The sequence below is a fragment of the Branchiostoma floridae genome, chromosome 12, assembly GCF_000003815.2.
Source record: "Branchiostoma floridae strain S238N-H82 chromosome 12, Bfl_VNyyK, whole genome shotgun sequence".
Lineage (NCBI taxonomy): Eukaryota > Metazoa > Chordata > Leptocardii > Amphioxiformes > Branchiostomatidae > Branchiostoma > Branchiostoma floridae.
In genome coordinates this window covers 15,919,991-15,930,497 of record NC_049990.1, presented here as the reverse complement: position 1 = coordinate 15,930,497, position 10,507 = coordinate 15,919,991, and the positions used below count along the sequence as shown (strand labels likewise).

General features: G+C 37.8%; 1 protein-coding gene across 4 annotated transcripts; it reads right to left on the bottom strand.

Annotated features, from left to right (window-relative positions):
* Window positions 1-5,274: 5,274 nt before the first annotated feature.
* LOC118427500 (diamine acetyltransferase 2-like) lies at window positions 5,275-10,453 on the bottom strand. 4 transcript variants are annotated; one of them, XM_035837330.1, is made up of 7 exons: window positions 10,317-10,452; window positions 9,849-9,926; window positions 9,200-9,251; window positions 8,984-9,061; window positions 7,242-7,349; window positions 6,659-6,699; window positions 5,275-6,269 (listed from the first exon to the last, which is right to left on the bottom strand). In XM_035837330.1, exons 1-7 carry the CDS (start codon window positions 10,398-10,400, stop codon window positions 6,075-6,077), a joined length of 636 nt encoding a protein of 211 aa, XP_035693223.1. In that variant the 5' UTR covers window positions 10,401-10,452; the 3' UTR covers window positions 5,275-6,074. The 4 variants fall into 4 exon arrangements, with proteins under 4 accessions (XP_035693223.1, XP_035693225.1, XP_035693226.1 ...); XM_035837332.1 differs by having other exon boundaries at window positions 10,322-10,381; XM_035837333.1 differs by lacking the exon at window positions 10,317-10,452 and adding an exon at window positions 10,282-10,301.
* Window positions 10,454-10,507: the final 54 nt, after the last annotated feature.

Below are 10,507 nucleotides of genomic sequence, written 5' to 3'. Positions count from 1 at the left end.
GTGGTGTTTCCAATTTTTAATCACTTTTTTCTTGCAATCATATTGTGCAAAGTATGTAAGGCTCAGACCAAAAATTGAAAGTAAAATCACAACAATGAATGATTCATAACTTTTTTTTTAATATTTTGAAAACACTTTCTCCTCATGTCTTTACATTTGATTATAAAAGTAATTATTTTGCGCAGTTTTGCGGATGGATATTTTGACGCCCATGGGCCAGTGAGCTGCCTCAGGTTACTCTGATGGGACGCCCCTTCTGACGTCACTATGTAAATAAACCCTTGGTTCGAGAGCCGTGAGGATTGGGAGAGGTCGATTTCAGCCGAGAAAACAATGGTTGTTTTGTTATGGGATACGATTAGGGAATTGTGTACCACGGTTTTTGTTTCGGTGGAAAGAAAGCGTCACAATAGAGCACCTATGTGCCGGATGGAATCCTTCATTTGCATATGCTGTGGGAATTTGAGGTTGACACAAATGCCTTTACATGCATAATACTTGTAAACCATTTAATTCGAACCAAACAGTAAATAAATCAACAGTTGTCAACATAAACTATCGCTATGTGTTATCACTGTTTTTTATAAAACATCATGACGTAGTTTCTCATCTTGTAAAAGTTCACAGCCTTTCTTGGGTGGGCTGTTTGTACGGTCGTTGGCTAGGAAACCCACAGAGTAAGTTCCCATGGGGTCCCGAAACTTGGCCATTGAGCCATTGCCCTAAATATAAACAATGAAGGATTTACCCATATATGGTAGTGTCCCACCACGGGACAGGCTGAGGCCCCGCCCACTATGCCCAAATATGGAAGTATACGAGGCTATGACGCGCCATCCCGGAAGCGTATTGTGAGAGGGCGGACACTGAGCACTTCCGGTTCGGGATGGTGTAGGTGGAGTTAATCTTTAATCACTTCCTGTCGGGATAATCGATAGTTTCCGTAGTGTTGTCTTTCTGCTGTTTTATGAGTAACAATTTAGGGTCATTGACACCATAGGTGAGCAATATTTTGACAACAAAGTAATTTTATGGAGAAAAGATGTTGATCTTGAAAGCCCATCCGTAGTTGCTTTTCAAGTACATTTCTGTATTTTCCATCAGATCTTAATTCAAAGTTTTCTTGATCTTCTTATATATAATTTTAAGCATTACACTTCAGAAACCAACGTTGTACTTTTCTTTTATCATTTAAATTCAATTTAAAGCTGCTGTTTTGCATGGCCGATTGGGTGTGGTTTTTTTTGGCCATTTTTTTTTAAATTAAAAAATCAATCGTTGTATTTACAAAGTTAGGTTAAGTCTATTTCTATATTGCACGAAAATCTAAAGGCTTAGATCTATTCATTGTCAAATTGATGTTTATTTAATGTATGCCCCGCGATGTATTATCCCGTGCTTGTGTCTTGCAAGATATTGTGCATAAATTTGTGCGTAATTCAGCCTCTAGCTGAAAGTGAAATGTACCGCATGTCAATACTATTCATTAGTTCGTTCGTACGTTTTCCCACGTGACGTTAGCGCATTCTCTCTCCCTCTTTTATTAATTGTCCCTCTTTCTTTCGCTTGTCAAGATTTTATGGAGGAATGGCGAAATGAAGAATGTTTCAAAGCGTTATAAAACAAAATGCAACAAATAAAAACCGGCGCGGTGACTTGGAATGGGCTACTCTTTTTAATACGTTGATCGGTCCTGCGTCCCCATTGCTTCTTCTGAATAAGATTGACATATAATAATATCAAAGTGCTGTGACAATGCCATAGAATTAGGGATTTTAAAACATATTCAAAGCTAACACAGTCTCACTTTATCAAACAAACTCTAAAGGATATCTATTTTGTAAGTTCATGCCCGAGGGTTGGTTATTGCAAGTACATAGTTGAAACATAGGAGATACTCAGATGACACTGGACTGACATTATTGCAACAAAAGACTAAACAAGTACTAATGTTGACTATACGCCTATACTCATGCAACTGGATATGGTTTTGGAAACCGTTCAAAGTCATATCAAGTTGCCTGACAAATTGCTATCAGGCGTATCTCATTACCTGTATATCTAACCTTCATCGACGTACAATGTTGACTAGTATATCTACTACATTTTGTAGTAGATAAGTTGGGGTTGACGTCTTTTTCGGAGACCGAGCTTGGGACACGAAAAGCCAAACGTCAGTTTTCTATAACTAGTGGGTTCTGTGATTATGCATGTATGTGATTCTAACTGAAAAGGGGCTTTCTGTTTGTCAATGAATGTGGGAAAAGTTTGGGTAGATTGTGGTGACATCTTTAAACAATGCGGTTCTTTCATTGTGCAGTGTGGTCTTCTATTGAGGCGAAGCTTCGTGATTTTTTTACTATAAGTATAACCTATTTGCTTTTTTCTGAAGATGAAAGAGCAATGAACGTACGTTTTGTTCAGACGACAGGTGCGGACTGTGTTGATGAATTGTAATATATTCAAGGTCGGCGTTCGTATATCAAAGGTTTCGCCTTGAGTGCTTTGCGTTCATGTAACCAGTCAAGGAGGTTAAGAGCTCTTCAGTCTCCTTGGGCAAATGAAGTCCTCGAGGTCTGTTTCTATTCGACGTTTTATACACATTTGCACACGTTTTCAAGTTGTTGATTGTTGACGTGGCGTCAGGTATCCTGTTTCTAACGCTAGTTTATCATACCTTTTATCCGTAATGCAACGTATACCCGTTGTCTAAGAAAAGGTACTTAGGAGTATGGAGTCAACGGAGTGCAATATTTTGAAAATACATCGTAACTGCAATATCTTGAAAATATTGCAATTGATATCCTTAAATGTCCTGTTGTTTTTTTTAACAACGAGTATATGTTACCCTGCGGATAAAGGTGAACTAGTGTTAGATGAAACCCCGACAAAAACGCCAAAAAGAGAGACAACCTTTAATTTGCCTGGAGAGTAGAATAGTACAAGAACGATGGCAAAGACGTCCGAAACTTTACTGTATACGATAATTTGATACAGGAGGGGTGATAAAGTCCGCGTCCTCACCCAGACATAATAGGCACTCACGTTTGGGCGCGTATTTAATGGAGTTCAAAGCCTTTTATGAAGTTAAGTTAAGTTATTGTGATCATTAACGTTACATGCGACACCCAGTGACGTTAGATGAGAGAGAGAAAGTTTAAACAACTGTCAATTTAGCTGAGACCTGATGTGTGCGGGTCAACTTGTTCTGCTGAATGTAAAAAAAAAGAAGAAAAATCCGCTTCTTTCTAGTCGAAATACGAAGGGATTCATACATTTTGATAAAGCCTTCGCAAAGAACACGAGGACCCACACACCTCTGATCACTGAACTTTTACCCTTGGTTTTCTCACCACTTAGTTTACGAGCTGATTTTCAAAAGGACGTCGACTGAAAAATAATGACCGCAACAATTTGAAGTTTGTGGATATAGATCGTAAAAGACCTCGTATATAATTATGTTCCGTAATTTGAGATTATGAGTAAGGCCACAAACTTATTGACCACCCCTAGTACAAGACCTGAGCACAAACAGCACAGTGAAAGCCCTCAGCAGGTGAGAACAATACCGGCTATTGTTCTCAAACCTGGCGGCGCCTCTTTGAATCCGTGAGGAACCAAGGTTGTTTTCTTTCTGCGGTTGTATGGACCGTTGTTTTTGTTTTGCAAGTAAACGCTTATTACATGTGCTTCACAAAGGACGCAAACAAGTCTTCACAGAGGATGTTGGGTGCGGTGGCGCCTCTGTCTTAATCTGGTAATCTTTTCTACCTCCTTAAAAAGACTTTCCTTCTTTCTCTTCACTGAGAAAGCTAATAAGGCCCATGTTGATTCGATTGCTGCAGTATTCGGACGCGCGCATGAATTTTCGTCCGTTTAAGTTTTCGACCATACCTCAAATCGTACAAAGCAGCTGCAAAATGAGCAAATATATCACGTAAATTGAAGAAAAAAATCAGAAAACGGATACTATAAAAGTCATAGAAGGCAAACCTCCTTGATTGAGGGGTATACGAAATCAAGGAGCTTTTGATAAAACTATTAAAAGCTTGACGAAATGCAACACCAATAATGCGCATAGAATTGCAAAGTTCAGAGACTCAACTTTCAGAACACTGCCTAAAATCTTCTAATCTCCAGATAGATCTACTCATTTTTTGAAAGTAACGAATTTAGGTACACAACGAATAAAGGTCAATTGAGGTAACGTTTGTAACTCAAAGAGAGGGCCCCTTTGTACGACCTATACGTACACTGAAGAGTTCAAAAGGGAGGACCTCGTTTTGTGTTCCCTACTTCAACTAGTACTGAAGAATCAGGAACAACCCCTCTTTGGCGACCAAAAGAAAACAAGAGAAAGACGACAAAGGATATCAAGTAAATATTAATAGATGTCATGTGTAAAATGTTTATGTCAAGTAGGCGACTGTTTCTACAGGAGACAACTTGGAAAATCCACTTGAAGCGCCTCCTTGTGCACATATGTGGTATTACACCTTTGAACTATCAGTGTTTTACTCTATAAACTTTCATATTGTGACTACCGTAATGGTATTTCGACCAAATATATGTAGACGAGTAAATCTTAAGATTATTAATTCATCTAAAATGCATTTGTGTCCACATAACGTTACATTCTCATACAAAGAAATAGAAATTAACAGACCAAAAATTTCAAAAGTTTCTTTTATTTCATTTAGATGTCCTAATATTATCTCAAGACAAACCTTTTCCATTTTTTATCATTTCACCTTGCATATTTAACAATAATCAATATCTCTACCAAATTCAAAAATAAATATACCCACAGAAAAAGGAGAACCATGCCACATATTTGAATAAGTAGATTAAATTCAAGCATAGAAAAACAATGACCAGTACATGTATTTATTTTCAGAGGAATAAGATAAACTACGATGACTATTTTAATTTCTGAATCCAAAATTTAAAAAAAGAACAATGTCTACATTGAGGTAGTATAACATGTGTATATATAATTTTTTTCTCTCCAATGATTTTGATACCCGCTTTACCACATCTTTAATATGAGATTCCTGGGTGACCTGGGTAAAAAACAGACTGAAATGTTTATTGTATCATAATTGGGTTCTTACATTTTGTTCAGAAAAATACATTGAGCAAAAATTTAACATTTGCAAAAGTCTTGGATAAAGTTATGGACTTACATTGAAAAACAAGCTATCAAACACTACCACTGTACAGTACCTGCACCTGTTTGTTGAAAGTTATCAAGAGTACATTTTCTTTGTACATTACATGTATGAAAAATCTTACTGCAATCATTAATGTACCCACATTGTTAGAATCTTATAAAGACACTGAGGACAATAACTATACTGGAAAGTTGTTGAATGGTTTCATAGTAATTTAAGGGTAAAAATTGACTGAATGGAAGGTGTGGTGAATCTTTTTTTTTTCTCATAAGAATGGGCATTTTCCAAGAACCAATACCATAATTGATGTGGCCTAAAAGAGCCTAACTAGGTAACGGTTACATTTTTATCTACAATTAAAATCTTCCTGCACAATTATAATATTATAGTGCAATGTTAAACTTTCTTCCAACGCAAAAGTACACACGGATCAAATTTTTAACGACCACAGTCGCCTTATTTTGGATCCATGCTGATGACCAATCACTTCAGAACGAAAACTCGCAAGAATTATGTAAAGGTGATCTTATTAACACGTGATCTTGCGGATACGTGTCGTCAGCAATTGCTCAAACGTGCCAGGAAGTTCAGCATTGTACTATGATTACTCACAACACATATGAGCTTCCTTGATAATTATAACATTACATTTGTCAGGGGTGTCAAGGAGGCCATTTACACTAGGGCGCATCAAACCTCCCTGAAACGTGACGGTGGCAGGTTTTGCCTTCCCGCCATTTATGATTCGCTGTTGCCTGACGTCATCCGACGACTTCCGGAACATCAGAACAGTGAGTCATCTATCTGACGAAGGTCGGAGTTCTCCACTGAAAATTTATGGTGAGTCTTCTTATTGTGTTGGAACAAAGTTTAAACCTTTTCACTATAACATTACATTTGTTAACAGCCTTTAACGACAGTTTGATCGTGGAGCGTCGCGAATTTTCGCAGCTCTTCCCGCTCCATACGAAACAGATGCCACTTCTCGTCGCTGGTTAGGTCAATGCTGTCGTGTTTCTTGTAGAAGTCGATCGCCCCCTGGTTCCAGTTTAGAACCACCCACTGCATCCGCTGACATTCATTCTCTACTCCAATCTGTCAGAAGGAAAATATTAAAGTTTTAAAATTACTTGTACTCTATTAGGGTGGTTGAAGAAATATAACTAAAGAAGACGTCTACTGCTAATACTACAACTAACAAATGATGACGGACAAGAAGAAAAGACGACACCAAAAAATGACTAAAAACACGTAAAAAAACAGCCATAGCCAAACTTCTGCTTGGAGAGAAAAGGACAAGAAGAAGAGCACAACTGATAAGCAATATTTGTTTCTTAAGATAATGTTTTCGCAAATTGCGGCAGGAATTGGAACTGGAAGTATGATTTTGAAAAGGTATATATTTTGTACAAGCATCTATGTTCATTGAATAGTATGATAGTATAATGTATCAGAAATTTGAGAAAATGTTGAATTAACCAAACCTGAGCAACTTTTGTCATCATGGAAGTCCCTATACCTTTGCCTGCAACAGAAGGGGAAACAGGCAATGTAAGTCCTGATACTCTGAAACTCAAATCTAGAAATGTCTCTCTCAAATTGCAAACTATGATACAGTTAATACATTTTAGTTTGTGGGGATTTGATTTTGCAGTAAGGAGAAAAGGGTGTGTTCGCTGTGTTTTTAAAAATTTTTGTTACAACACTATAGTCAACACTCAACATAAAAAGGACATATACACATATGCTCTCATGCAGGATATAAACAAAAGATAGCAATGAAACCACTACAATTAGCATGAAGATACTAATAAAGTAATCTTTTTAAACTTTAAGGTACTTTGATAAGGTCTTCTTCAGCTATACATACATACAAACAATTTAACATACATACATACATACATGTAGAGCAACAAACAGGGATATTATGAATATATCATTGAGTTTAGAGTATATACTTAGTCTAGTAATAGTCTGTGAAGACGTTAGAATGTTAGATACAGCATTTTATGTATTTCAAAAATTTATAAAGCTTTCATTATGAAGCACAGAAGGGGGTGCACTCACCTCTATACTGTGGTTTGATGTACAGGTCTTCTAAGTAGATCATCCGTCCTACCCAGGTACCATAACTGTAGAAGTACATAGCATAGCCCACTGTCAACCAGGGCCCATCTAGTAAAGAAAAAATAATAATGATAAAAAAAAACAGGTTGATAACAGTGATTTAATTCTTCTAATAACAAATCCTTCAAATATTTTCTTCTTTCCTGTCAGTAGCTACTAGTAGGGTGTTTAGCCCGGACCCCAGGGGTCCTAGGTTTGAATCCCCTGACATGCCCTGTTAACATTGTGCCCTTGGGGAAAGCATTTAACATGACTTTTCTTGCTTCACTCAGCTAAAAATGAGTACCTAACTACAGTTAGATTCCTACCAGTTACATTAGGGGTACCCCAGGGCTCTATTCTGGGCCCCCTACTGTTCATTCTGTACATAAACGACTTACCTTCATCAGTCTCTACTGTATGTAAAGTATGTCTGTATGCAGATGATACTGCTATTTTCTGTTCCAGCAAGGACGCTAGAGTCATAGAGAACACCTTAAACTCTGAACTAGCAAACCTTGCCACATGGCTACATTCAAATCGTCTTACACTGAATGTCGCTAAGACTAAGTGGATTCTATTCGGTAGTAGTGGGAAGCTAAGAGCAGTACCTCCACTTAGACTCCGAATTGATCAGGAAACAGTTGAACAAGTGTACCAATTCAAATACCTAGGTGTTCTCCTTGACTGCAATATCTCATGGAACGAACACATTGACATGGTATGTTCCAAGGTATCACAGAGAATAGGTTTGCTAAGACGCTTAAGATCATGTCTCACTGTCAACATTGCAAGTATGTTATACAGATGCATGATTCTACCACTACTTGAGTATTGCGACATTGTTTGGGAAAATTGTAACATCACCAAGCAGCGACAACTTCAGGTTCTTCAAAATCGAGCTGCCAGGGTCATCCTACAAATGAAGCGACGATCCAGTGTCCAAGACCTACACAGCAGACTCAACTGGAAGTATCTTACGCAGCGGAGAAAGGAACACATGTGTGTGATGGTCTTTAAATGTATTAACGGGCTTGTCCCGACATACTTGGATACCACCTTTGTACACAACTACCTGTTACACAGCCATAACACCAGACAAGCCTCTTTGCTTCATAAACCCAATTACACAAACACAGCTGGCCACCGCACATTTGCATACAGAGGAGCAACATATTACAATACCCTTTCGGCAGACATTAGATATGCACCAACTTTACGGCAGTTTAAAGCTGCCCTAAGACACACTCCTCTGCACATGGACCTCTGACCTCCACCGTTGACGTTTTTAGTTGACCTTGACAACTGTTCTTGGTAAAGACGCTTCGGTTTATTTGTATATATTGTTTGTTGTCCTCTGGTTGTCTTACTGAATGTAACACGTTTCGTTTTTGTTATTTATGTAGTGGGCCCCCTTGGAAATCAACTTCAAACAAGTTGAAGGGGCTACCCACATGTTTTGAGATGAATAAATAAATAAATAAATAAAGTTAGAGACGTAACTTGGATAGGACATTGAATGTAGGAGCTGTAGTTGAGGAGAGCTACACCACGAGCATGTTAAAGAACCCATCACATTCTTCAAAAATCTAAGGGGTCCATCTTGAATGGATCAAATAAATCAAGACGCATTTTGTATACATGATTCAAATTATACATATAACGGTCATTCTAAATCCAACATTTTGTCCAATATGCCATACCTTGACTGTCTTTATTACGAACCTCAGCAATCAAACAGTGGTAAAAAGGGCGGTCACCAAACCCATCTCTCCTTAATGCTGAAAAAAAGACAATCAATGTTCATTAGTTGAAATCAGAAAATGCTCTTTATTTTCACAACAAAGTTTTAGTTTTACAAAGGAAGCCACTTGTCAGTTTCATTTTTGTCCTATTTTAAAATGTTGTTTCCTACTCACTCTCTTCTGTGATCTTGACTTGCTCTGGAAGTCCTTCGAACTCTGCCAACTCCTGAATTAGGCACAAGAAAGTTTATTACCGGTACTAGTACTGTAATTGTATTTCAGTTTGGGGGGATTTTATTTTGTGGTAAGGGAAAATGAAGTGTTTCCGTTTGTGGTGTTTTTGAGTAGGCACTATAGTCACAATATACCCCGATACTGCTACAGAAATTTTAGCACAGGCGGATTTAGGGAAAGTCACTTGGAAACTACCCACTAGCAACTCTACAGATGGACAGAACAGTTACCTCTAACAGATCATGTTCAATATGACAACATATCACATACAACTGAATCTATCTAATACTCAATTCCACCTGATTAAAGCCTGAAATTTGTATTAAGTGACTTTCCCAAGGGCATAACGTCAGAGCATATCAGGGGACTCAAAGTCAAACCCAGGACCTCTTGGCTTTGAGCCAAACACTCTACCTTTAGACTATGCGACGCCACAAAAAGTATAAATGTTCCTACTGTATTACTTAGAATATGTCTCTATTGTATTTGCAAATCACCACAAAATACTTTTTCCCAGGCCTACTGTGAAATACATTGTAAATCCACTGCAAATTTGTAAATGAATATTATTAATACTAATAAATAATACCTTGATCATGTTGACCAGCTCCCTACAGTCCTCTGGTTGGAGGTCTCTGATCCGGAAGTCTGACATGGCTGCTTCAAGCTTTAGTGTATAGAAAGAAAAATCTTAAATTATTCTTTTTCAAATTTTAAAAATTAAAATGGCTCCTGCAGTTCCAAAAAAAAGCTGGTAGGGGGCATAAACCTACATTACTAATTACTCTCTGGCCCTACCACTCACAAATCACGACAACAGCCTGTCCAGAGCTCGAGATATCAAAACTGGAAGTTCTGTTGCAGTACCGCAACAAGCTTCCAGGGGGCCCACAATGTAATCATTTCAAGGTTTCGTTATCCTACCCACACTGGGCCACAGTACAACCCATTCAGGCATTCTAGAGTTATGCTGTTCATCCAAAAACACACATACACACTTAAAACGATACGGAAAATATAACCTTCTTGTCGAAGGTAACACACAAACACGAACTACCTTACAACGTGTTATAGAGCACGTAGGCGTGACCACGAGTGTTGAAAAGTGCAGAGTGAACAACTTTGCCAATTGGCACCGCATCAAAATACATTACAGTAGTATTGGTATAAAACTGACTTTCTGGCCATATTAAAGATAATCACGAGATTTTAATAAATTATCAAATTGTTTTAATTTTGTTTTAGCTA

Coding starts and splice junctions, on each gene's coding strand:
- LOC118427500 (XM_035837330.1), bottom strand. CDS start 10,400: ATGCGGTGCCAATTGGCAAAGTTGTTCACTCTGCACTTTTCAACACTC. Junction 9,252..9,848: donor AGCTGGTCAACATGATCAAG/GTATTATTTATT, acceptor TGCCTAATTCAG/GAGTTGGCAGAGTTCGAAGG. Junction 7,350..8,983: donor TCGTAATAAAGACAGTCAAG/GTATGGCATATT, acceptor TTTCTTTACTAG/ATGGGCCCTGGTTGACAGTG.